The 27,097-nt window shown below is 34.0% G+C and overlaps 2 protein-coding genes and 1 long non-coding RNA gene across 5 annotated transcripts; 2 read left to right on the top strand and 1 right to left on the bottom strand.

Moving 5' to 3' along the window:
- Positions 1 to 9,372: 9,372 nt before the first annotated feature.
- LOC118491097 lies at positions 9,373 to 11,796 on the top strand. Of its 3 annotated transcripts, XR_004890346.1 has the most exons (10): positions 9,373 to 9,445; positions 9,833 to 9,911; positions 10,009 to 10,204; positions 10,331 to 10,376; positions 10,777 to 10,837; positions 10,928 to 11,007; positions 11,119 to 11,200; positions 11,283 to 11,354; positions 11,458 to 11,539; positions 11,623 to 11,796. It is a non-coding gene; the product is annotated as an uncharacterized LOC118491097 (long non-coding RNA). The 3 variants fall into 3 exon arrangements; XR_004890347.1 differs by having other exon boundaries at positions 11,283 to 11,350; positions 11,458 to 11,796; XR_004890345.1 differs by having other exon boundaries at positions 11,458 to 11,796.
- A 6,620-nt stretch (positions 11,797 to 18,416) lies between these two features.
- LOC110937041 (aspartyl protease AED3-like) lies at positions 18,417 to 20,996 on the top strand. Its single transcript, XM_035988558.1, has 3 exons — positions 18,417 to 18,921; positions 19,810 to 20,284; positions 20,504 to 20,996. The coding sequence occupies exons 1-3, from the start codon at positions 18,460 to 18,462 to the stop codon at positions 20,848 to 20,850; spliced, it is 1,284 nt and encodes a 427-aa protein (XP_035844451.1). The 5' UTR covers positions 18,417 to 18,459; the 3' UTR covers positions 20,851 to 20,996.
- Positions 20,997 to 24,273: 3,277 nt separating this feature from the next.
- On the bottom strand, positions 24,274 to 27,019 carry LOC110937042 (trihelix transcription factor ASIL2). Its single transcript, XM_022179451.2, has 2 exons — positions 26,183 to 27,019; positions 24,274 to 24,887 (listed from the first exon to the last, which is right to left on the bottom strand). The coding sequence occupies exons 1-2, from the start codon at positions 26,876 to 26,878 to the stop codon at positions 24,474 to 24,476; spliced, it is 1,110 nt and encodes a 369-aa protein (XP_022035143.1). The 5' UTR covers positions 26,879 to 27,019; the 3' UTR covers positions 24,274 to 24,473.
- Between the last annotated feature and the right edge of the window lie 78 nt (positions 27,020 to 27,097).

Genomic DNA, 27,097 nt, shown 5'->3' with positions numbered 1-27,097 from the left:
TGCGTCAATATTAAACAAGACAACTACCAAGACGTCGACAAAAATGTATAGGTCATCATGTTATCTTTGGATTTTTTTAAACAGTAGAGTTTATAAGATATGTCAAGAATATGTAAAAAAAATTATAAGTTTGTTGTGGAGGGGTGAATTGTAACTAATTATCTATAATTTTGTTAAAACCTCAGGGATTTAAGTGTAATAAGTTTAGGGGCTAAAAAATAAATAGTGTTTAAAAGACCATACTGCCCTCATTTTAGGGGTCTTTCTAGAAATAAAAGTGGGGAAAAGTTCTTATTTTTTGGGTATCTTAAAATACCCCTCCCTAATGCATTATAATATAGTATAGATAATATAATTTGCATGATTATGTATGTGCATATGGTTACTAGTCAATCTTTGACCTAATATATATATATATAGGGTCGGGATTTAGAGAAAACGGTAGAAAGTGTGAGAACGGTGAGAACGCTTATCGATCGTCCGATCAAAACAATATATGGACTAGATTGGCGCGGTGGCATTTTTGTAAATAACATCAATTTTATTACGTGGACGCGCTTCATTAAGGGTAAAAGCGTCTTTTGACTACTCTAAACAAAACGCCATCTCATGAAAATAAAACGCCAAAACAAAAATCACACAGCATTCTGCTAAAAAACGTTATTAGATATAAAACGCCAAACTTAATTATAGTAAAATCCCGCCTAAAAAACCGCCAAAAAAATCCTATATATACAACAACTCAGATCTTCAATTAAAAAACACAAACAAAAACCCCAAACGCCATATTTAATATATACCATTCGACTGATAAACGCCAGAAAACCCAAACATCAAATATATTGTTGTCAATAAAGTGTAGTTGTATGGTGTGGACAATATTGTCAGTTAACTTTCTTAACTTAGGATTACCAATGTTATCCAACACCATACAGTAACACTTTATTGATTTTAGCATGATCAAATTTAAGTTTCAAGATGGGTTATTTTATGGCGTTCTTTTTCTCGGTAAAACGCCAAAAAAGATAACATTAGGGCTGAAAAGGGTGTAAACTCAATAACATTTTGCTGCATGAGATGAAAAAAATTATAGAAAAAGAGGCTGATTTCGTACGAAAGTCGAAACAGCCAGTGAAGATGCTTCAAAAGAAGAAAGAGACTGGTGACAGTGAAGATTTGAAGATCAAATATTTATTTTGTTTAATTTTCTTTTTCAATTGATTGTTATTTAATAAACAACGTCATATCTAATAAAAACGCCAAAAAAGCAAATGTCTTACACCTTTTGGCGTTTATCAGACCATCCTAAAATTACTTTGGACAAGTATTATAAAAAAACTTTTTTATGTATTCTTTTTTTATTTTCCTTTTCAGTTGATTGTTGTATAATAAAACGCCATATATAATACAAACGCCAAAACAGCCAAAATGCTTGTTTAAACGATATCATCCCGTTAAACGCCCCAAAAAACTCCCAAACTATAATAAAATTAGTTTGAAAAAAAGTATTATAAAAACCCAAAAAAAATAAAAAATAAAAAACAAACTTGAAAATGTAACTAGAAACAGTAAATTCAAATCAGAAAAACTGAAGATAGGGAAAATTTATTATATTAGAATCTAAAACGCCAAAGTTGAAAGATGGGACGTGTTACAGACTTCAAAGATAAAGCTTGTCAAAAACAATAATTACAAAGAGTAACTGAAAAGACGAATACTTTATTATAATAACGCACCGCCTAAATTTGCCGCCAAAAAGAGATCCTATAAAATGATACATCTCAGCAACTTCCATTTGATCAAACCAAAAAAAAAAAAAAACAAACGCCAATACTACTAAATACCACTCACTGTAAAACGCCAAAAAATCAAAGATAGCTATTATGCTTTCTTGGATATTTAGTATTATTATTCGTCAAGTTTCACTGAATGAATTGTTAGGGGATGCGAGTAACTCAGTAAGATTTTTGCTGCATGAGATGGACAAAAATTCAAGAAAAAAATACTAATGCCAGTCATATGGCATTTTGTATTTTTTGTTCTTGAAGAAGGCTTGGATGAGGAGAAGAGATCAATGACACTGAAGAGTGGGATGATGATAAAGATGAAGATCAACATGAAGAAAAAGCGAAAAACCCACCCACGCGTCATAGATCTATGTCCACAAACATCCAGAAAAAAAGCCACTTCAACAGACGAGCAAGCAAAATAATCAAACCGATGGGTTTGTTAAGTTTTACATAAAACGCCATATTTTGTGTCAGTTCTTGTATTATTAAAGAACAGAGAGACTGATGACAGTGAATATTGAGAAGAGATATCCGATTAGGATTTTTAATTTATTTTCTTCGCTTGTATTTTTTTTCTGTTGCTGAAATATAATCCAACAATTGTAAAACGCCAAGATAACCCAAACGCCAAAATGTTTATAAAAAATAATAGAACAATGGGCAATCTTGTTTAAAACACCTTGAAAAACGCCATTCAAATAGATTTCCTGCCCCCTGGGTTACAATGGCATACGATGTGAAATAAACGTCATAAACGCCAAAATGTTCATACAATGAAACCATTAAAACGCCATTAACTATTGAATTTGGTTAACGCCAAAAATCTTAAAAACCAAAAATTAAAACAACATTGAGAAAAGCGGAACTGGAAAAGCAGAAGATGAAAGGACAAAAAAGCCCCTCCGCCCTTTTCTAAGCGGCGGGACACGTGTTTGGCCAGGAAGCGTTCTCACTGTTCTCACACTTTTGAGCGTTTTCTCCCGATCTCGTTTCTCTCTCTCTCTCTCTCTCTCTCTCTCTCTATATATATATATATATATATATATATATATATATAGGGGAAGGTTCAAATGAAAACCACTAGTGAAATTTATCCTACACATTTCGAAATTTATCCTACACATATTGAAATTTATCCTACACAACTCATAATTTATCCTACACGCCTCGTATTTATCCTACACTATAAATGAATTTTTATTTTTATTTTTTGTGAAAAATATATATCTTAAAAATAAGTTACAAATTTAATATAGTTAGTTATTAAAGATGAAACTACCAATTAATGATATATGTAAATTTACTAATATACCCTTATAGTTACATTAAGTACAAATATCAAATATTAAATGAAGTCTAATGAAGCATTCCTATTGGTTGAAGTTTCTTCTTTTTTCTTCTTACAAAGAATTTCTTCTCATTTGAACCCTCCCATATATATATATATATATATATATATATATATATATATATAGAGAGAGAGAGAGAGACAGAGACAGAGAGAGAGAGAGAGAGAGAGAGACAGAGACAGAGACAGAGAGAGAGAGAGAAACGGGATCAGGAGAAAACGTCTTAAAGTGTGAGAACGGATTCTGGTTGAACACGTGGCGTGCGATATTATCAGGGCGGATGGGCTTTTTTGTCTTTTTATCTTCCCATTTTTCATTTTTCATTTGTCACAATACAGCTTTATTTTTGGCGTCTAAGATTTTTTTGGCGTTTAGTTAGATTCAATAACTATCTGGTGTTTTATTGATCTTGTCTTAGATTTGTATCGTTCAATTAACTGTTCTTGTCACATAGATAACAGTTTGGCATTTATGGCGTTCCCAAATTCAATAAAATTAATTGATAATTCTAACATCTTGGCGTCCATGGTGTTATCAAAATCATTATATACATTTACTAATTCAAACTATACATTTTTTTGGCATTTTGTAGATTTTACCAGTTGAATTAATCTCATATATCTTATAAAGGTAATTTTTCTGGCGTTCAGGCATTCTTAATAATTCAAAAGATAATAATAAGACGAGATCAAAACAAACTAATAGTCTTCTGTGTATGGGATTACATCAGAGATGTACCCATCTTTTTGTTCGTCACTTTCTTCTAATTCATCTTCATCATGTTGTGCATTGGCGTATAACGCCAGTATGTCGTCTCGTCTTTGTTGCAGCCTATAGTTAAATATCATAACAACCCTGGATCTTGCATCGTTCGAAGGTGCTAAATCACAAAGTTGTTCAAGAAGATGTAGTCTCTCTGTCTTCAGCATTTCTTCCATTGGCAATGAATATTCCACCTCGTGTTGATAAGTCACTTTAACCGTTCTTGTTTTTTCATCCAAACCCCAACTGCTAACTGTTGGTAGACCAGTATTGTCAACATCATCATCATCATCATCATCTGCTGGAAATTTTTCTTCCATCTTATTACCTTTCGAGTTCTTTCACAATCGTCGGCCATTGGAACCCCAAGGGCCAGAAAATCCCTCTGAATGGCTTCATCCATGCTAAGTATGGCCTTGATTGTCTTGATTTTCACCTTCTCCTGCCAAAGAACTTTAAGACGAAACGTTTCTCTGCCCTATCAAACCTCCATGCAATAACTTGAGCCATTTTTTTTAAGTTTCTCTGCCGTTTTAGTCAAGGTGTGGCGTGTTAGAAAATATGTGGAGTGTTAAGTTTTGTTTACCTGTTCTACTTATATAATGATTTTTTTTTGCCGCCATGTAGGATGCAGTCCTACAACGTCAGGCAATTATGGCGTTTTTGAAAAGAAAAATAAATCCAACTAACGATGTAGTGGGTTTTAATTTTAATGTTAGTAATAAATTTGCTGTCGTTTCAGTTTACTGTTTGTAGTTACTGTTTTGTTCAGCTTCATCTGTTTTATGGCTGTAACACGTCCCTTCGTTTTTAGATTTTGGCGTTTTGTATTTTTAGTGGCGTTTAGACAAAGATGGCACATTGTTCTGTTTCTCTTGCACATTGTTTTATACATTTTTTCTAAAAAAATGCTTGTAAAACTCCAAGATGCCACAAATTTTATTATAATTGTAGAGTTTGGCATTTGTGGCATCTTGGCATTTTACAAGCAATTTTTTAGAGAAATGATGTATTTTTTATTGGAAAATTAGAAAACAAACCACAGAAAAAAAATATAAGCGAAAAAAATAAATTAAAAAATCTTAATCGAATTTCTCTTCCAAATCTTCACTGTCACCAGTCTCTTTTCCTCTTTGAAACTACAAGAACCGTCATAAATATATGGCGTTTTTGACTTTGGTATGATTTATTGTTTTTTTGTTGTTGAAGTGGCTTTTTATCGATGTTGAACACAAAATGACGTGGGTTTTTTGTTTGGTCTTCATCTTTATCTTCATCCCACTCTTCAGTGTCATCGGTCTCTTCATGCCATTCAAATATTCATCAAGAACAAAGTACACAAAATGACATATGTCTGTCATCAGTCACTTTTTCTTGAAGATTTGTCCATCTCATGCAGCAAAATGTTACTGAGTTACCCCCCTCAGCTAACAATCTATTCACTGAAACTTCACGCAGAACAATATTGAATATCCAAGAAACGACATTTGCCATCTTTGATTTTTTCAACTTTTTGTCATTTTACATTGAGTGGTATTTAGAACCAATGTGTTCGTTTTTTGTTTCGATCAATGGAAGGTGCAGGCGTTTCTGTTTATAGTATGTCTTTGGCGCATAGTTTAGGCGGGATATTATTAATAAGTGCAATTAATAAATATCCGTTGTTTCAGTTACTGTTTTGCTCAGCTTTATCTGTTAAGTCCGTAACACGTCCCATCTTTCAATTTTGGCGTTTTATATTTAATGGCGTTTTGTAAGCTAAGATCATAAAATATACAAACTAAAAAATAGAAAAAACCACGCAGAAAAATATTTTTTATTAGATGGCGTTTTGTATTTAGTTGGCGTTTTATATTTAATGGCGTTTTATGGAGAAACGATGTTTACCCTGTTTACCCTTAATGAAGCATGTTCCAAGCAATAAAATTGATGTTATTTACGAAAATGCCACCGCGCCAATCTTGTCCATAGATTGTTTTGATCTGATAATTCATAAGCGTTCTCACTGTTCTCACCCTTTTCACCGTTTTCCCCAAATCCTGACCCTATATATCTATATATATATATACATATATATATATACATATATATATACATATATAGGGTAGGGTTCATGCGAGAACCACCTAACCCCCACCCCCCGCCCTAAAAAAAACCTAACCCCCCTCCCCCACCCTCACCCAAGCTAAAATGCTAAAAACTAAACCCCCAAAAAACCTAAAAAAATCTTAAAAACACACACAAATTTTTTTTTTTTATATTTTTTACATTAAAATCACTTAAGTAGCCAAAAAAAAGTTTTTTTAAAAGAAATTTTTTTTGGTAACGAAATTACAGCGATTTTTTTATAAAAACTATTAAAAAAAATTTGTGTGTTTTTTAGGTATTTTTGGTTTTGTTCACATTGGTTCTCGCGGTTCTCGCAATAAAGGGTGGTTCCTAACGGATCCTTCTCCTATATAGGGTAGGGATCAAGAGTGAATAGTGTTTAAAATGCGAACAAAAACGAACAGATCCTGACCGTTGGATGATGAGATCTTGATTGTAGGATTTAAATGGTTTTTAAATTAAATAAAACAATAAATTGATTTGAAATAACCGAATAAGGGCATTCTTGTAATTCTTTATAGGAGATAAGATTAAAAAAAAACAGTTACAGGAGATCAAATCAATATTCTTTATATATACCAATCCCTTTCTCTCTCTAGAAGATTAAAAGGCGACGTACAAAATTTTCTTCCGGCCTGTTACACAGGTGTATACACAGTTTATACCTACAATAAATTTGCATACCTATGTGTACACCAAATGTAAGGTGTACTCTAGTTATTAAAATTGCATGTTACAAGTAGTATCAAGAATTTGATAATTAAACCTTCCACTATCACAAGGAAATAGGCATCATGTTTATATTCAGACTAAAAAAACTGCAATTATCATAACAAAATGGCACTAGAACTAGCAATAATGGTTCATTCAGTGGCAACATAATAATCTCTATAATGGGATTCATATGCCTTGTGGGCCCTAAACAAACAATGTGCATACATCATATTATATAAATACGTATAGCCATTTTTAATGTCAGTAGACTAAACAAATCAATGTGCATACATCATATTATATAAATATTCTAAAATGTAACCCTATAGCAGTTAAATGTAGAAGTCTCCAACACAAAAAGTTAAAAAGTGTAATAGTACCTCAAGATCCGATCCAATAAAAAGTGTAATAATACCTCAAGATCCGATCAAAATACCGGTGAATCAGACATCTCCGATGACGTCACGGTGATTCTTATAGTGGCGGATATGATAGAGGAGATGAATTGCAGTGGCGCCACAGTGGTTCTTGGATTTTGGGATCAATGGGTTGTCATGAGATAGAGGTGTGGTCGGTCGACAACAGTCAATCGGATTATCCATTCTAGAACTGCATATCCTGTACAATGATACAATGAATGTAAATAACATTTAAAAATGAAGAGAAACCCTTGTTTCGTTGGCAGCACCCTTGTTTTGATTAACCATTGGGTGTCAGCCCAATGGCCACCAGCCCGCATTCTAACCCGGAGGTGGCGGGTTCGAGTCTTCCTCGTTCCCAATGCCCCTACGGTAGCGGATTTATCCCCAGACTCAGGCTTGCTAGGTGGCGGTCTGCGAGGTGGGATCACCTCGGCGGTTGGGAGGACCGTGGAATATCCCCCCCCACCCTTGTTTTGATTGGCGGCAGAGTGTTCATGAGATGGAGAGAAACCCTATATACTGGATTAGCATTTGATTAGCTTTTAAAAACGGAAAGAATTTATGTTTCTTTTTTTGATTGTGTAATTACACATATACCCTTGTGTATTTAATTAAATGGAAAAAATTAACAAAATAATTACCATCATGCCACTTATCTAAATATCAAGATCATAAAAATCAAGAGTCCAGACCAGTTCACACAGTTCACAAATAAGGATGTTGTTCACTCATGATCCTAACCCTATATATATATAGAGTGGGAGTTGGCTACAAAGTCAATTTTTTCTACAAAGTGTAAAAAGTCATAAAACACACTTAAAACCCACAAATAACAAAGTGAAGATTACCAAACCGCCATATTTGGGGGTTTTGTTTTGTGTTTTGTATGATAAGGCTTTGATTATTGAATGACTAATATTAGTGTGTTTTGTGTTGATTATCATGTTGTGTTTTATATTCATAGTTCTACGATGGTGTGTTTGAAGTTTTATGAACTGTTAGGGTTTGGATAATATGTTTTAGTGATTCTCATTCTGTTATTTATGGGTTTTCAGTGTATTTTATGGCTGAAATTGTGGTGTTTTATGACTTTGTACACTTTGTAGCCGAACCTCACCATATATCCATATATATATATATATATATATATATATATATATAAATGAGATGGATTTGGGCCATGTGGCATGTGATGGTGGAGATTTTTGATGATGTGGCATCTTATGGTGGAGGGGTATTGTGAGTTTGGGAGGGAATCATTATATATACACAAAAAATTTACATCCACGCGGGATCCGAATGTCTATGCGAATACCCAAACCCGTTTTCGACCTGAGTATATTAGCCACATAATAAACCCTAATTTGTGAGACTTCTCATTTTTTCCTTCCGTAAAATCTCTCAACCCTAACCAATTTCATCGCTGTTCGTCCCGTTTCGTCATTTGTCAGAGTTCCATCATCAACATCTTAATCCTTGTAAAGGTATGTTTCTTCATTAGAGTTCCATCATCGCCGACTATATAAGGGTTCTAAAGTACCTAAATCCATCCTTTCATTCAACATCTGTTTCTCTTCCTGCGTCTCCGTCACAAACCCTAATGGCGAATACCTCCATCAAAATCAGCTTTCTTCTTTGTCATTTCACATCTGGTAAGTCAATATATGTATTCTTATTTTGCTTTGATTTTTTCTATCTTTCATCGATGATTTCGTTCGATTTCTTCTATTTTTCATCGATGATTTTCTCTAGGTTTGATTGTATTTAGATCATCTTCAAGTACATGCCTTATGAGGCTCGGTTTTTGAAGGTGTACGATGAGTTGCGGCGGCTAGGGTTCCGCTAGAACCCAACGACTTAGATAATCAGAGGTTATCTTTCTTTGTGCCGTGCTCTTTCTTGGTTCTTCAATTTTTCGCCTGGTTTGTTCCTCAATTTTGAGGTTTACGTATCTGATTTTGATTTTATTGCTAGGTTTCTATATGATTTTGAGTTTGATGGAATGCTTTTAGTGTAATGGAATTGTAATTTACTCTCCAAACCCTAGGTCGTCTCCAGAATTCCAGCCGTCACTCTCATCGGGATTTCTCATCTCTCTGTCAGTTACTTTTGAATCAGGTTCGTAGATTTGCGGCCTATTTCACAAATCTCAGATTTTTTTGTTTCCAACTTATAGCTTATTTGATATGTTCTACTGAATCGGTTACTGAAATTGTTTAATTAGTTTGTTGTTTAAGGATGGAATCTACATACAGAACAATGATTCACGCATATATTTGGAAGAAATAAGGACTTCAAGGTCCGTTTTGTTTTATATATGATAGTGAGAAACAACCAATATTAAAATATTGTATATGACACACATAGTTATTAATATATATAAAAAAATAAATTTGATTTGAGTTGGAGTTATAATGTTCAGAGATACAAGAAAAAGATTTAAATTATTCATACCACTTCAAATAATGAAAAGTCCGAAACCGATTAGATTAAAGTAACATAAGCCAACACGTTAATCATTGATTATTCTTGATGGATCTGGTTTTAATTTGGTTTCAATTTCGTTTTAGCAACATGATTTTTGATGCTTTCTTTTTGTTTTGTTTTGCATCGTTTTCTTATTAGTTCAAGATATGATTCATTGGTGAATTATCAAAATTAACGGTCTGGTTGTTTTATGATGTAGATTGAAGCCAACTCTGAGTTTACTAACAAAAACAAATGTCAATTTCATATTTACCAAAAGATCATCATCAGTTATGGAGGTATGCATTCTCTAATATCTATTGATCTTTAATTTTTACTTCAGTTTTAGGATTAAAACAGAAAATAAATTGGAAGAACTGAAATTGTGCTTGGCAGTGGTCGCAGATGAAGAGATGATGATATTGATGGTTTCCGGTGACCGAACGACCGGAATGAAAGCGGTGGTGATGGTCGATAGTGGTGGTTGCGGTTCAAGTTGGTGACGGTGATGGTCAATAATGGTTTTTTTTAATTAATATTTTGAGGATTGTTTACAAAAACTGGAAGGAGGTTTGTTAAGGTTTTTCTTGATGTGAGTTATCTAAAAAGCCACAAAATTGGGTTAAAATTGCACTTTCTTTTTAATTTTTTGATGTGGGTTGTACAAAAATTCACAAATTTGGGTTTAATTTATTGTTTCATTGGATCTTCGGTGCAGGGCCACGGTCGGGCGATCAAGAGAGCAACATACATAACTAGAGCAGGTGGTGGTCATTACCATTTTAACTTTTTAATAAATATTGGTCATTAGTCTCTTGCTGATTTGACTAGAGGTGATGATTTCTGGCCATTAAAGTGATAAAAAGGTATCGTTTAAAAGGAAACTGGTTCAACGGTTTAAAAGTTGCCCAAAGTAAAAGTGTTTACAACCTTCTAAATTTCTTTATTCAAAGAAATTGGATCGTTATAACAGAAATGAGCTTTTGTAGTGTATTTATCATATTAGTTATTTATAAAGTAAAAAAAAATATATTGAATGTATGTATGTGTGTTATTAGGACTTGTGGTTTCAGAAAAGCCATTGGAAGGATTTCATATAATTGTGGATACTGGAAATAGAGTTGTGTGTCAATTAGTTTAATTTTTTTTTTTTTTTTTTTGCAGGGAAAGGTGCTGGAGCCTTTAGGTGATGTTACTTATGGCAATCAATTTCTAGAACCAGATGGTAATAAATTAACTGACTCTAAACTAATTTTATTTGGTATCGGATTAACTCAACTTAGGATTAACTCAACTTACATTGACCGATGTTTAGGTTTATTTCCTAATCATATTCCTAACCCTGAGGATAAGGCAGCAATGAAGGTGATTACACAAGCAGTGCTTGATAACAAGGTTGATTTAGGGATCATATTTGACATGAATGTCGATAGGTTATTAATCTTTAAATAATTTTAGAAATTCTTGGGCATTATGTAATTTTGTGGATGGTGGTGTCTGAATCAGATCTGTCGTTGTGGATTCCACTGGTCATGAGTTTAATCGAAATCGTCTAATGGCTTTAATGTCTGCTATTGTTTTAGAGGAGGTAAGTTCTTCAAACTGTTTAAAAATATAGTTACTTTTCATGAATTGAAGTTAAATTAAAGTTTTTATTTTGCTCCCAATAGCATCCTGGAACAACTATTGTCATAGACAGTGTTACTTCAGATCGGCTTACAAATTCATTGATAAAAAAGTAGGTAAGAAAATGAATTCATGTGTTGAATCTGATTGTCTAGTGTCTATAGATAAGTGGACCCATTTTAATTTGACAATGTGCTGATATTTTCCAAATACTTGCAGGAGGGAAACACCATCGGTTCAAACGAGGGTATAAAAATGTCATCGATGAAGCTATTCGTCTAGCAAGACATAGCATATAAAAGTTGATGATTTCATAAAAACAATAATAATTTTAAAACATGTTAAAATCAGTTTACTGTCATGCTGACTTGTCTTTTTTTACAGAACTCCGTTGGTGAGGAGTCACATTTGGCCATTTAGGCGAATGGCCATGGAGCACTCAAGGACAATCATTGGTATAAACTTTGTTAAAAGTTAGTTTTATTCAAGATAATAGCGTGATAAACTAAGTTAAATTGATAATGACATTACTATCGGTATTGTTATAATCGGAACCTATATCGGTATTTGTTTTTTTTTTTATCAGTATTGTTATTGTTATTTCATTTATACATTTATGATTAGTTTAAATTAAATTTTCTTGCCGTAGAAGTTCCCGGGTTATAACTTATCTTTTATATATACAAAAAAAAAAACATTACATATACTCATCTTGCTTTTGTATGTTTTTATAGCTCTTTACAACTAGAAAAACGTAAAGAAAACGAATTAAAAATTTGTGGTGGAGACAAGGGAAAGATGATACTTTAGAGGTTAAAAATGTTATTATATACTTTTATTTACTGTAAATTAAATTTTCCTACCCGGAAAGTTTCCGGGTTATAACCTAGTATATATATATATATATATATATATATATATATATATATATATGGGGGAAGGCTCATTTGAGAAGAAAATTAAATTAAATTAAGAAGAAAAAGAACAAATGGTACAAATGTAAAACATTAAATCGTTTTTCTCTCAACTCATTTATTATTATCTTTGACTAATTAATTAGTCATAAACACTATCATCCTTCATACTTAAATTTTTGTTTACACACATCAAAATTTATCCTACACGTTTTGAAATTTATCCTACACAGCTCGTAATTCATCATACACACCTCGTAATTTATGTTATATTTTAAATTATATATTTTTTCTTTTTTTGAAAAGATATGTTTTTTTTAAAATAAGTTACAAATTTAACGTAGTTAGCTATTAAAAAGGAAGACAACCAATTAATGATCCATCTAAGTTTACCAATATCCCTTACACTAATATTAAATACAAAAATTAAATTAAGTAAAATGAAGTATTCTTATTAGTTGAAATTTCTTCTTTTTTATTTTTAAAAAAATTTCTTCTCATTTGAACTCTCCAATAGATATATCTAGTTAGAGGACGAAACATGTAATTTTACATGATTTGTGAGTGTGATGTTTTTAAAAGCTTTATCTTCTGATTTTAAATCATTATATTATTGCATGATTCAAATAAAATGCGTTGGAACCAACACACGTAAAAGATGCATGATTGAAAACACTAAACAAAACTACCATTATTTTTATCTATTTCAACTATTTGATTGTATAGAAACACCTCACATGTAAACCCAAACCAATCCTTTATTGCACAATAGTAAACACATTTGTCACCACTATATGTATGCCACAATACCACATGCCATGTTATTATTAGATGGATCTAGAGATAACGGAGATGAGGTGAATGAGAGATAATGGAGGAGTATGTGTTATTTTTCTAGGATTACATCGGATTAAACAAAAACAAAGTTTGACAGAGTTATACGCTTGTTTTATGACCCGTCACCCGTTGTCACCACAAGCCCCACAAAAAAAAAAAAAAAAAAAAAAAATAGATATACAGGAGGAATTCGTACTGACCTAACATGTTTTGATCTGAATTTATTTGCCCTCTTTTTAAATTGTATGTTTTAACCCGAACTTAATCTAACCTAAACTCGTTTCTAGTTACACAATCCGACCTTGTGTCACCTTTTTTTTAACGGCCAACTAAATCACCGGATAAGTATCCTGGGATGCCCTCAATCGAGAAAATGCATCCCCTCTCCATAACGGTCAGACTTGGATGCATACTCGAGCCACCAGTTTTGGGGAAAACCCGCCCGCTCGAAGGCCCACTGGGGTAAAACCCGGTTCAGCCCGGTTTCGAACTGACGACCTCCAGAGATGCCTAATTCTAAACTTCATTGCCACCACCCATGTCCTTGAAAGTGATGCTAGCGGGAGTTGAACTTGAGATCTCAATAAAAGAAACCAAATGAGTAACCACTATACCAACTTGTCAGAACAACCCTGTGTCACTTTTACCACTCACAACTAAAAAAAAGATAAGTGGTCATTTTTTTATTCTACGTCACTTTTCAACACTTTGAATTAATTTGAATTAAACCAACAAACATAAAAATATCAGTGAGAAGCAAATGGACAAATGAAATCAATGAGAAGCAAGAGGACAAATGAAATTATTGAAAAAAATTGGTAACATCACAGCAATCTTCTAAAAGTTTGAAAAGAACGGTGTAATTCTTTTTTATATGATAAAACAAGTGTCATTTGGCTATATTAGATGCATTGAATTTCGAAATTGAGTTATATCATAGATAGTTATTTTTTAGATATAATGGACACTAGTACTCTTCTGATTGTTAATTCATTACTTAAAGATCTTCAAATATACTCTTTGTTATGAATGCATAATAAAATAATAACAGTAATAATAATAATAATAAAGATAAAGGTGTGGTGTTGTAAAGTAATATTGTTGTGATTTTTGAGACCCCAAGAATGGAGTAATAATAATAAAGATAAAGGTGTGGCGTTGTAAAGTAATATTATTGTGATTTTTGAGAGCCCAAGAATGGAGGTATCTCCATTGGACATGAGTGCTTATAGTTCTTCCATAAGAAAATGGAATACACTCTGTTAATTTAGTTAATATTTTCTTTTATTAAAATACTTTTAGCTTCAAACAGAGTACTCGGTTTTTATCAGTTCTACACTAATGTACTTTTGGTAATGAATCTATATAATAATATATTGTATACAAAACAAGTCCAGTTAAGAGCCGATTTTAAACAAAAATTACAAGAACCGTATAATACATAATGTATAAAAGGAGTGACGAATTCAATTTTTTTTTAAGGTGAGCACAAATTAGTCGGGTTAAAACAAGTCAGGTCAAAGTGGGTCGGCTAAACCAATTAATATTTATCCACTTTATGAATACTATAAAACTAGTCATACTTATATATTTAATAATATGATAAAGAGTTAATTGCCAAAATCGTCCCTGAGGTTTGGGCAGGTTTGCCATTTTCGTCCAAAATGACACTTTTGTAGCAAATTGCCCCCAACGTTTGTAACTTTTTGTCATTTTCATCCAAACCACTAACTTAGTTTATTTTTTCTGTTAAGTTGAGGATATTTGGATGAAACTGACAAATATAAAACCACAGGGACGATTTTGGCAATTTACTCAAACTCTTTTAAATTTCTTTTATTTAATTAATTTTGTTACATATAAAACAAAAAAGAATATACATGCAATTTTATATGAAAAAAATAATAGCTTTGTCACATAATTTTTATAAATTTTCATCCAACCACTAACTAATTTAATTTTTCTATTAAGGTGAAGGATTTTTATAAACTAAGACAGAAATTAATTTCTAATTTTTTATATAGATCAGTTTTATAAAAATAAAATCTACTTAAACCTCTAAATTTTATAAAACTAAAATGCTGGTGATCTTATTGAAAAAGGTTAAATAAAAAAATCTTATCATATGTACCAAGTTTGTAATTCATCTTCTACTCTTTTAAATTCGCTCCTAAGGAAAAACAGAAGCCAGTGCCCCCCCCCCCCAATCAAATAACGTATCGTTACGAAACCTTAAAATTACCCACCAAATTGTAATTATAATGCTATGAACCAAAAGTTTCTTTACTCAAGCCATTCAGAATAAGTATTGATTAGTTACCCTCATAATCTTAATTAAATAAATATTTTATTTCTACCAACATATTTCCTAGGTGTTCAACACATTTAAAAAATATATAACGTTTTACAATTTTTTTTCTATCTCTACAACTGATAAATACTAAAAGTTGTAATCAATTGTTATGTGTTGCACACCAATGACATTTTCTCTTTATAAAACTGATTTATATAAAGAAGCTGTAAATTAATTTATGTCTTTAACAGAAAAAATAAACCGAGTTAGTGATTTGAATGAAAATTTATAAAAATTATGTGACAAAACTACTAATTTTTTTTATAAGAACTCCATATATATTCTTTTTTATTATATATGTAACAAAAATAATTAAATAAAAGAAATTAAAAAAGGTTTGAGTAAATTGCCAAAATCGTCCCTGTGGTTTTATATTTGCCAGTTTCATTCAAATATTCTCAACTTAACAGAAAAAATAAACTAAGTTAGTTGTTTGGATGAAAATGACAAAAAGTTACAAACGTTGGGGTCAATTTGGTACAAAAGTGTCATTTTGGACGAAAATGGCAAACGTGCCCAAACCTTAGGAACAATTTTGACAATTAACTCTATGATAAATTTAAGAAAATTTGAAAGCCAAAAAATATACCATTGACTAAATAAGGAAAAAGAGTAAAAATAAGAACACAACATATGAGCTTAAATAAGAAAAAAAGTATTAACACTTTAATATATAATTTAATAGATTTAAAAACCTATGTAAATACCTAACACATAATATGGGAAGATATTATATTAATAACACGTGTAATTTTAGGTCATATTATATTGACATGTATCTTTTTTTGTATGGCAAGAATATCCACACATTATGTGTTATGGGAGGGGAGGATAATGACGTTTTCCATCATATGACGGTTTAGTCACTATGTGAGTGTTATGAGGCATTATCTTAAAATAAGTGTAGTGGTATAATGCCTTATAATACCTCAAAGCCAATTATAATTTTTTTTTCAAATTAAAACTAATAAAATGTCACTAAATAAAAAATTACATTGCTAAAAATAAAAAACCCAAAAAAAGTAATAAAAAAATACATTGCTAAATAAAAAACTAATAATCTAAAGTCCGTATTTGTCACGGATTTGTTACCGATACATTTCCGCTAGGATCAACGCGTCGCCTACGAGATGATTGATCGGTTTAGACAAAAATTCTATGTCTTTCTCCATTTGTTTCGATTCTTGTATCGCGAAATTTTTTTTGTTTTCGGCGTTTCTTTCTTGCATAGTCTCTAAACGCCTATAACCGAATGTCTTGTAAGCGTCGGTTCATCTCTTCGAAATCTTCCTTCATTTCGAAATTAGACAAAGACGACTTCGCCTTTCCTCCCTTTTTTTCTCACTTCTTCTACCGGGCGGTCGTTCCAACTCCACATCCTCGTCGTCCTCCAAATTAATGTTTAAGTCGACGTTACGAGCATCAGAAGTTGGTGTCTCCGGGTAAACCGAGGATGATGTTTTGGACCTTTTTGCTTTACGTCTACCACTAGACGTCATGGTCGATACGTTAGACCATTTGGGACATCCGCGTAAATGCTCCCAATATTTCATGTATGTGAAAACGCCTATCGTTTTTGGTTGTGCTCTTCCAACGCTCTTGTTAAAATACCCGCATCATTTTGTCCGCTACCCCAGTTGTCCCTCGTGCGTTGAAAGAGTTCTTGAAACTGATGACATTTTTTGTTTATACGGTCCATTTGCTAGATATCGAATCTTTGTCCCGATACTCATCTTTAACCATCGCTTTAAAAAGGTTTCACAAATTTTATTCCAAAAAATTGGTGAAGTTTGATAGTTTGATACAAAAAATATAATGTTATATTCTTAAAAAATAAAAATAAACGCTTACGAATTATTTAAAAAAATAAAACAAATATATTTTTAAAACGCTTACCAACTTCGGGGTCCTCCGATATGTCGAGCGACGCCCGTACTAACGCGTATTCCTCGTCTTTTGTCCAAGCTATGTAGGTTCCCTTTCGACGTGGAGCGTTTGGTTCCTTTTTTTATGACATCGTTTACCACGTTGAGATGCCTCGGCAACGGGCTCGGGAGGTGTCTCCGGTACCGTTTCTACGTCGAGTTCGGTTTCTTCTCGAGACGGTTGCGAACCGCCCATGGATGCAAAGGCGTGTGGACCGTGAAAGAACGGTTGTGAACCGCCCATGCCTAGTATTTGTGCGTACGCAAACATAGTCGGGTCCATCTCTTGAAAATTGAAGTTTGGTTGCGGTTGGGTGGTGTTTGGGCAATATGTAGAGGGGTTACCAGGTCTAGACAGAACACCGAAAGTGGGTCGGAAGGGATTCATGATGTAATTTTTTTTTATAAAATTTGAAGTAGTATAGAAGAGTAAGTTTATAAAAAATAAGTGAAAAGTGGGGTGTTTTATAGGTTAAAAGGTGGATAAAAAAAAACTAAAAGTTTTTGTTTGTTACCGTTGAAGCAACGGTATGATTTTGAAAAACGTGCGAAATTTTGGCGTTTTAAAAACAACGTTGCAGGCAATTTTTTGAAAACACCGCTCCTGGGGGCGGTCATGCGGCGTGGTTGGGCGTTTTTTTTTTAGAAAAAAACGCCAAAAAACCCCACTACGGATGGTCTAATTGTTAGTATTCCTTGAAACTAAAGCTAATGAATGATCGCATGCCAACTTCTTTGTCTGGGCTGGAAGTACGGTTGGTTTGTGCCCACCCTACTCGAAGGGTAAATCTGCCACTGCATGGCAGATAATTACACGTATGAAAAAGATGAAGTTAAATGGTTAAAAGTATCATATGTTTCACATTTGATGCAATACGTATAGATATTTATATTATTTTTGCAGTTATCTTTTAAAATTGATTATGTATTAAACATGCTTTAATCTATATATGTATACAATAAGATGCACGTATATTATTTTTTTCTATCAAGTACAAAGATATCGTCCAAATTAAATTAATTTCAACTTGTCATGTGATGGGCATCTAATGGCAACAAATGAAAGTCGAGAGGGTATAAATGTGAATAGTTAGAAGATGAAGGTGAACAAGTGTAATTACACCAAATATATATACACACCAACTAATAAGCATACATCACACACAAACTTCACTCCAAAACCAACACACTCATGGAGGCTTTACACCTCACCATTCTCTTCCTTTTATCATTGACTGTGGTTCACTCACTTAACCCAAATTGTGGCTTACCTAGCCAAGGGTCAACCCTTAGGGTCTACCATGTGTCTAGCCCATGTTCACCATTTAGGCCAAAGACCACACTCTCATGGGAGGAGAGTGTACTCCAAATGCAGGCGGACGACAAGACCAGACTTATCTATTTGACAAGTCTGGTCGCTGGACGGTCTTTCGTGCCCATTGGGTCAGGCAGACAGATCATCCAGAGTCCTACCTACATTGTGAAGGCTAACTTTGGGACACCGGCTCAAAGCTTGCTTATGGCTTTGGATACTAGCACCGATATGGCATTGGTTCCTTGTGCTGGTTGCGTTGGTTGCTCATCATCCACCTTTGATTCGACTAAGTCGGTTAGCTTCTCATCACTTGCTTGTGGTGCTGACCAATGCAAACAAGTAAGTATAAATCCCCACCCCAAAATTTAAATATACACTACTTATTTGAATCCCATGATAACCTCTTGGTCTAGTGACATCAGGTATTTATTCTCATCAAAATGATTCGGGTTCATATCCCACAAAGTAGATATTAGGTGGATTTTAAAGGTAGATTTTAAGTTTGAGTGTGTTTGCGTTTAAAAAAAATTATTGAAGCCATTAATAATAAAAATAATTACACATGTTTAAATCATGCATTTTGTATTTTGTTGCACAAATTTATGTAGTCACTACTATGGTTTATCTCATAATTATCTAAATCGTGTTAGTAGGGCTCGTGAGTTTTTCTATCTACGTCGTGTTAGTGGGGCCCTTAGTTTTTTGGTAGCCTTGGATTATTGGAGATAACTCGCATCATTATATCGGCGATATTTGTTATATTATAAAAAATTTATATTATTATTATTGTTATTGTTATTGTTATTATTATTATTATTATTATTATTATTATTGTTATTATTATTATTGTTATTATTATTATTATTATTATTATTATTATTATTATTATTATTATTATTTAAGTTAAAATCTGATATGGTACTAATGGTAGTTACATATATTATTTTTTGATATTTTGTCGGAATATTAGTGATTGTTGTTCCATAATAAATCGACAAAAGTAGAGAGGAAAATTAAGGCAAACCCGTGACCCGGTTTTGGTTGGACTCCAGGGGTGTCCATTTGTGGTGGGTCTACTACCCCACCCATTCATTTTAACCCGTGACTTCCGGTTCATATTCAACAAGACTTGTAGTTTTGTTGGACCACTAAATGAATATAGTGATGTCAAGTTTGTTTTATCTCTCATGTGATAGTTTTAAATGACTTAGCAATCGATGTTTGTAGGTCCAAAGCTCAAGTTGTCCGGGGACAACATGCTCCGTGAATATGACATACGGAAGCTCCTCCATCGCGGCTAACTTGGCACAAGACAACCTAACCCTAGCCACGGACTCTGTCGTTGGTTACTCTTTTAGTTGCATACAAAATGTCGTTGGAGGCTCGTTCCCCCCACAAGGTGTTTTAGGCCTTGGTCGTGGCCCGTTGTCATTCGTGTCACAATCCAAGTCCCTTTACTCGGCCACATTCTCATATTGTCTGCCTAGTTTCAAGAGTTCCAACTTTTCCGGAACCCTAAGGTTAGGTCTAAATGGACAACCGAAAAACATCAAGTATACACCGTTACTTGTAAACCCTAGAAGAACTTCGCTTTACTATGTGAACTTGATTGGAATCCGAGTTGGCTCCAAGGTTGTCAACATCCCCCCGAGTGCATTGGCTTTCAACCCAAACACCGGCGGTGGCACCATCATCGATTCAGGTAAATCCTTCAAACTTTAAAATGAATTTTATAAGTTCTACAAAAACATGTATTTGCTACAGCTATATCCGTAGCAAAAGGAGGCCTTTTCTACGGAAATCTAGGTGTACCAAATACCTGTTTTTATATTGTTTTATATGTAAATACATATTATTTATCACAATGTCATAAGCATGATATCACAATCACGTTACAACATTATAACATTGTTTTGTGTAGGCACCGTGTTCACGAGGCTAGTAGATGCTGCCTACACGGCTGTGCGTGACGAGTTCAGAAGGCGAATGGGGAAAGCCATCGTGTCATCACTCGGCGGCTTTGACACATGCTACACCGTCCCCATCGGGAAACAAGTCCCGACGATGACCTTTATGTTCCCAGGACTTAACATGTCATTACCACAAGACAACTTCCTAATCCACAGCTCCTCCGGGTCCACCACCTGCCTCGCCATGTCAGCGTCTCCTGCGCTCAACGTCATTGCCAACATGAACCAGCAGAACCACCGTGTCCTGTTCGATATTCCGAATTCCAGGCTGGGTGTATCACGTGAGATCTGCTCGTGAGTCACGTGAGATGTGGTTTCTTGTATCTTGTATCTTGTATCTTGTCTTCATGTTTGAGAAATTATGCTAAAGTTGTACTACTATATTATTGTTCACTATGATAGTGACTTCCTTATATGAAGCATCACGGGGTTTTTTAAGTGGTTTCTCACGCATGTGATCATTATTTGTTTTATTTTATATATACTCAATTATTTGTTGTAAGAAAATGATTAGGAAACCAAACTAATATATAATCCATTTAAAAAGTAACAAATACTATAGTATTTTTTTTTTTTGTTTGTGACAGAGAAATAGAAAGAAAGAAAAAAGATAGTAGCTTTTCGTCAATAGGAAAGTATGTTATTGGATTAGATAAATTATCTATTATCTATATTAATCCTGGTTAGTCACTTTTGACTACTTTACTACTTTTCTATTAAACTTTCGGGTCAAATAAGTAAAACCTTTGGCTAATCAGGGGCGGACCCAAAGTCAGCCCAGGGTGGGCGGGCGCACCCCCGGGGAAAATAATATTTAGTGCTAAGTTCCGTCGAAAATCCCGTCCGCACCCCTTGGAATTTTTCGTCCGCACCCCTTGAATTTTTCGACCGCACCCCTTGGAATTTTTCGACCGCACCCCTTGAAATTTTCGTCCGCACCCTTTAGGTAAAAAGTGTTATCAATTTATATTTTAATTTTTTTAGTAAACTCTTATTTTAAAAAATAATACTACCTAAATTATATAACTTTTAATACCTAACTAACTAAACCCAAATACTCATACCTTTACCAACTTATAATTCATAACTAGCTAGCCCACTAAGTCTTAGCCCATTAACCAAACCTAACAATATTTCAAACTATAGTAAAATAATTAAAGTCCAAAAGCTTTAGAAATTCTCTCCCGCTCTCTCTCTCTCTTTCGTCCCTACACTGCCAACGAATAACATCACCCAGCGACAACAGTCCAGCAGCCGGCGACCACCGTAATCAGTCACCATACCACCGTCGTTCGACACCAAATCTAACCGGAATCCGAACACGGGTAAGTTTCTTTGTTATTTTGATGATTTTGGTTGATATTACAGGAGAAAAAATGGTAATAAAGTTGTTAAATAGGTTTGAAATTTTGTGTGTTTTGACGTTGTTTATGGTTGTTTAGATGATTTTTAGGGTGATTATGTGGCTTATATATTTTTAGGGTGATTACAACTTACGTTATAATTTCTAGGGCTTCAATAGTTGAAAATTAAATAAAGAAAGAATTGCTTAAGAAATTAGCTTTAGATGATGTTTTCAATAGATTTCAAAAAATGAAAACCCGCAGGGCGTCGACGTTTTTTTATTATTATATAAATTTAGTTTGGCGTTCGTTTGCTTTACATGACCCGACCCGACCCGACTCAACCCGATACGAACCGATTTTTTTACTTATATACCTACGGGCCTAAAACTTTTAAAAATGTTCCGCACCCCCATAGGAAAATTCCTGGGTCCGCCACTGTGGCTAATAATGCAATAACGACATGTTAATGTAAGTTAAGAACAACTAGAATTGTGACCCGCCGCAATGCGGCGGGGATTCTTTAGTTATAACTAAGTCGATCTAAGACCCGCACGTTATGTTAAACCTGTGAAACGGGAAAAAAATAGACGATGTAAAAATGTTCACCCGCACACGCATGTTGCATCGTATTAACTCGCAAAATTTAGAGTGAAACGTAAACAAAGACGCACATTGCGATGTGTTAAGTCACAAAATTTAGGAGGAAGCATAAAACGAAAAATTTGCGAAAAAATGAAAACTATAAAGGACCAAAGTTGAAAGTAAAAAAAGTTGTGAAGATAGATTGCAAAAGATAAAAAGTTTTGGGTTAAAAGTAAAAAAAAAACAAATAATTTTGGGTTAAAAGTATTTTATGAAATACTTTTGCGTGAAAAGTAAAAAAAAAATCATTTTTTTTTGGAAAACCCTCAAAGCCAACGTTACGACAACCATATGCATAACCATTTTTCTTTGAAAAAACCCCAAAGCACACCCCGCGTTGCGGGACGTAAAACGGTGTCAAATAGTACTAATGTCACACAACCGTCATCGACCACCAACATTGACTCGACGTAGGGTATGCGTATTGCGACGAACCTGTCAAACATGGGAAAATAGAGGTAAAAAACATTGAACCACACATGCACGTTGCATCGTATTAACTCGAAAAATTTAGAAACTATACGTAAAACGAAAATTTGCGAAAGATGAAAAGTATAAGCAACAAAAGTTGTGAAGTTAAATTACAAATAATAAAAAGTTTTGGGTTAAAATAAAAAAAACAAATTATGTAGGGTTAAAATTGTAAAAGGTAAAAACCTTTGGGTCAAAAGTAAAAAATCAAGTTTTTTTTTTAAAAAATCCTTAAAGCATAATGTACAACTCATGTTGCACAAAAAAGTTGCTTCTTTATTATATATGGAATTATGTTAGGACGATCTTCAACACAAGTGGGGCATGGGCGCCATGGCGGTGATGAGGGTGTGCAGGGAAGACCATCATACAGGCCCGTGATTTCAATGGGCACGTTTTTTTTAATCTGATATAAATATATATGTTGATTTTTTTTAAATATTATACCCATACAACTCTAAGATAGGCTCATTCACTATGATAGTGACTCCAAGATGGTTTAGCCCATTAGCATTATCTTTAGTGAGCCCAATACCCATTTGATTTTAAATAATAATAATAATAATAATAATAATAATAATAATACTAATAATAATAATAATAATAATAATAATAATAATAATATAACATTACAGAATGACACATTTTTTCGAGCTCGAACATGGTATATGAATTCTCATAAACGTCCCTGATAGGTGCCTCCATGCAGGCGTTGCCCGTCTGACCGACCATCTTCTTTATGTGCAACCGTTTTCCACGGATATCCTCTCTCATACCCCCTCCCCCTCTCCTTCCGTGGTCATGCACATGGCCATGGGCAGCACCGGGGCTTTCTCCTCGCCACATCAGCAGTCGCTCCTCCTCTCTCTTCCACATCCCTTACCGGTGCCGCAGGAATGTCACGAGACGGATGGCCTAAGCAGAGTCCGGTTTTTTTTTTTTTTTTTTTTTTTTTTTTTTTTTTTCAAAATCAATTGAAAAATAGCCTATAGAGATGATAAAATGGAAGTGATGTTAATTGTTAACTCCAACATCTAGTTTAGGCATGTTTATTTTTCTTATAGATTTTATTATGTTTTAATCACATTCTAGACATATTTAATCATTTTTTTATAATATAATTCATTATTGATGACAAATTTATATAACCTTAAAATAGAAGGTCGGTGGCGGTCAAATCACAGCCACCGCCTTTTTTCTATATATAATATTTGTTTGCGTAAGCTTAAAATGAAATGTGTGCAAGTGTGTTAGACAGTAGGTCTGTTAAATATAATCTTATCAGGTGTTTGGTTACAATTATAAAGATACAAACCTCCCATCAATATGGCAAACAAACTTTACATCTATATTTATATAGATGCATAAATTTGTATGAATTTTTTTGTAATAATTAATACATAAAAAGTATGCATAAAAATATAAAATGGTCGGAAAATAATAATTCCGGCCCGAACTCCCCTCAATTTCGCCCTATCCTCAAAGACGGGTCGACAGCTTTTCCCAAACACGTGGCGAAGAGCTTAGCGATCTCCAACTGAGTGTGCGCGATTATTTCAGTTCTTTTTAGGTCAAGTTCACCTCTCTTAACCTCAGCATCCGCTCTCATTTTCTCTACTTCCCGCATTGTCTCGACTTTAGCTTGCTCAGACCTCATCATTACTTTCGCCAACCATCGTATACTCTCGGCAACGTCCCAATTGTCTCCCTTTCTTCGTCTTTTTCTGCTCTCTCGTACCCTCGTTTTGTGATTTTTCGTCTCTATCTTTTCTTTTTCCTTGTCGTTGCTATACAATGCCGGGGTGCTACAATCGGTCTCGATCTCCATTTTCTCGGATAGTTGATTTACAGGCATTTTTGTAACGACTACTTCTTCCTGTTGGAAGTTTTACAGAAAATATATATAAAAACTACAAATATACCAAAAAAAAAAAAGTGATTAAAAAGAGAGCCACGGCCCATGGGCCCATGCAACTTTTACCCATTGGCTAATGGGCCCGTGTGTTTTAGACTTTAGTAGGTTTAGTACTTTAGAAGATAATGGTCACAAACCCACTATCCGCATGTTCATTATTGATGACCATCATCCACTAAAAATATGCCAAGTGTAACTTCAAAAAAAAAAATATAATTATTGTATGATTGTTGTATAAGCCCATGAAAGAGCCCATGACCCATCAGGCCATTCCTTGGTGCAAAGCAGAAAAATTGGGATAAAAGGAAAGAGAACTTTAGTTGAACACGTCACTCATTTTAATCATTCTACAATAAAAAATTATAAAAACAATATTTTTTTTTATCTATATGATGCACAGTTTGTTTAAACTAAAACATAATCTAAATTGAATACGTTATTGTAATAAACGGACGCTATTTATTTATTTTTTTGGCATTTATAATTGAAGATGTACAATCTATTGCGCTGCCAATAAAAGTATTACAACTATCAAATGATAGTAATAATTATGTATTTAAAGCATTTTATTATGTATGAAATGAAATTATTAATAGGTGAATACACTTTTTAACTTTTTTAAGCGTTTAAAGTTGATTGTTTTTAATATGGGAAATTGACCATAAAACCGATTCTTACAATAAAGTGGTAAGGAATACACTATTTGTGAAATAATCAAAAACCTAAATTTATTCATTGACACATGCATTATTTGAGAAATCAACAGAAAGTCTGTAAGTATTCATTCATATTTCAAATTGGTTCACACGTATTTATTATTCAATAGTTATACGTTACCGCTTGTGAAAATCTCTAACTTCAACTATCATCAAAATCGTATAAATATTTGTATATTTTGATAATTATAACGGATAAGGCGACAACATAACTACCCTCATTCTTTCTCCCCACACAAGCAAGCTACCACGTATAAGCGTACATCTATGTATTGTTAACACGTTTATATATCAAATGGGCTCTCTCACTCACTGTCTTGATGCTCTCGTAGTAGTGTAATTTTTTTTTTAAATTAGCGTTTTTTCGATTTTGTTACTTTTTTTATTAAACATTGCCCCGTAAGGATTTTTAGATTCACCACTGCTGACCAGTGACGAGACTAGTCTTTTGTGTATTGAGTTCTCAGGTTTGATATATAACATAAATCATAAATGTAATTTTTAAAAATTCCCAAAAAAAAAAAAAAAAACTCCACTGACCTTATTCTCCGGATCAACGCCATTAGAATCAATCGAATTCTGTTCAATTCCATGTTGCACCGGACTCGAAACCGGCACCGGTACCGGCACAGGCATCGACACACTCACCGGCACAGCCGCTGAGTGAATCATCATCGTCGTCGTCGTCGGAGGTGAAATCGTTACAGGCGTCTGATCAAACACGATCATATTCAAATTACTCGAAACCGGAACCGAAGACGACGCCGGATCACCACCACTAGTCACCGGAACAGCAGTCCTCACCGGAGCAGCAGCACCACCACCACTGCCTCTCAACAACAGATCCAGCCGATGAAACAACGGCCACGACGACACGTCAGCAGTAGCAGACTCAGAACGGTACCGTTTCTTCATAGACTCAATTTTATTCTTACACTGCGTTTGTGTTTTCGGTGACTTGCTTGAATTGGCGCGTGACGACACGTGCTTAGCCACATCTTCCCAATCGTGACCTTTCAGCTTGGCTCTGTTGCGAAGCGTCCACTTGGCTTCGTAAGCCTCTAACAGGCTCGAAACGGCTCCTTCACTCCACTCATCTCTCTTCATCCTATCAGCCCCGACGTTTGAGCCGGTGGCTGGAACGGTTGGAAGTTTCTTAGGGGAATATTGATCATGGTGATCTTTGTGGTTTTCTTGCTTGATTGGTTTGTTGTTGTTGTTATTGTTATTATCCATGGTGATGGTGGGAAGGCCTCATGCTAAAGTGGAGAGTAATTAACTGCTAACATGAAAGGTGAAGGTAGGGAGTGGAGGAGGGGGTATGTGTCATTTTTTTGCAGTGTTAGATGGGAGACTAATGAAAGGGAAAAAGCCACTAGCATTTAGTTTTCTAAAAGGTGAAATAAAAGGTGCTTTTGGTTAGATTACCAAATTCTTCTACTCATTTTTATTTTT

The sequence above is a fragment of the Helianthus annuus genome, chromosome 4 (assembly GCF_002127325.2).
Source record: "Helianthus annuus cultivar XRQ/B chromosome 4, HanXRQr2.0-SUNRISE, whole genome shotgun sequence".
In the NCBI taxonomy this organism is placed as follows: Eukaryota; Viridiplantae; Streptophyta; class Magnoliopsida; order Asterales; family Asteraceae; genus Helianthus; species Helianthus annuus.
The sequence above is the reverse complement of the archived record's forward strand: the minus strand, read 5'-3'. Positions and strand labels throughout refer to the sequence as shown.

Excerpts from the sequence above, each read along its gene's own strand:
- LOC110937041 (XM_035988558.1), top strand. The coding sequence starts at position 18,460 with ATGGAGGCTTTACACCTCACCATTCTCTTCCTTTTATCATTGACTGTG. Across the intron at positions 18,922-19,809 it reads GTGCTGACCAATGCAAACAA|GTCCAAAGCTCAAGTTGTCC; the intron begins GTAAGTATAAAT and ends CGATGTTTGTAG. Across the intron at positions 20,285-20,503 it reads TGGCACCATCATCGATTCAG|GCACCGTGTTCACGAGGCTA; the intron begins GTAAATCCTTCA and ends TGTTTTGTGTAG.
- LOC110937042 (XM_022179451.2), bottom strand. The coding sequence starts at position 26,878 with ATGGATAATAACAATAACAACAACAACAAACCAATCAAGCAAGAAAAC. Across the intron at positions 24,888-26,182 it reads GCGTTGATCCGGAGAATAAG|GAAGAAGTAGTCGTTACAAA; the intron begins GTCAGTGGAGTT and ends AACTTCCAACAG.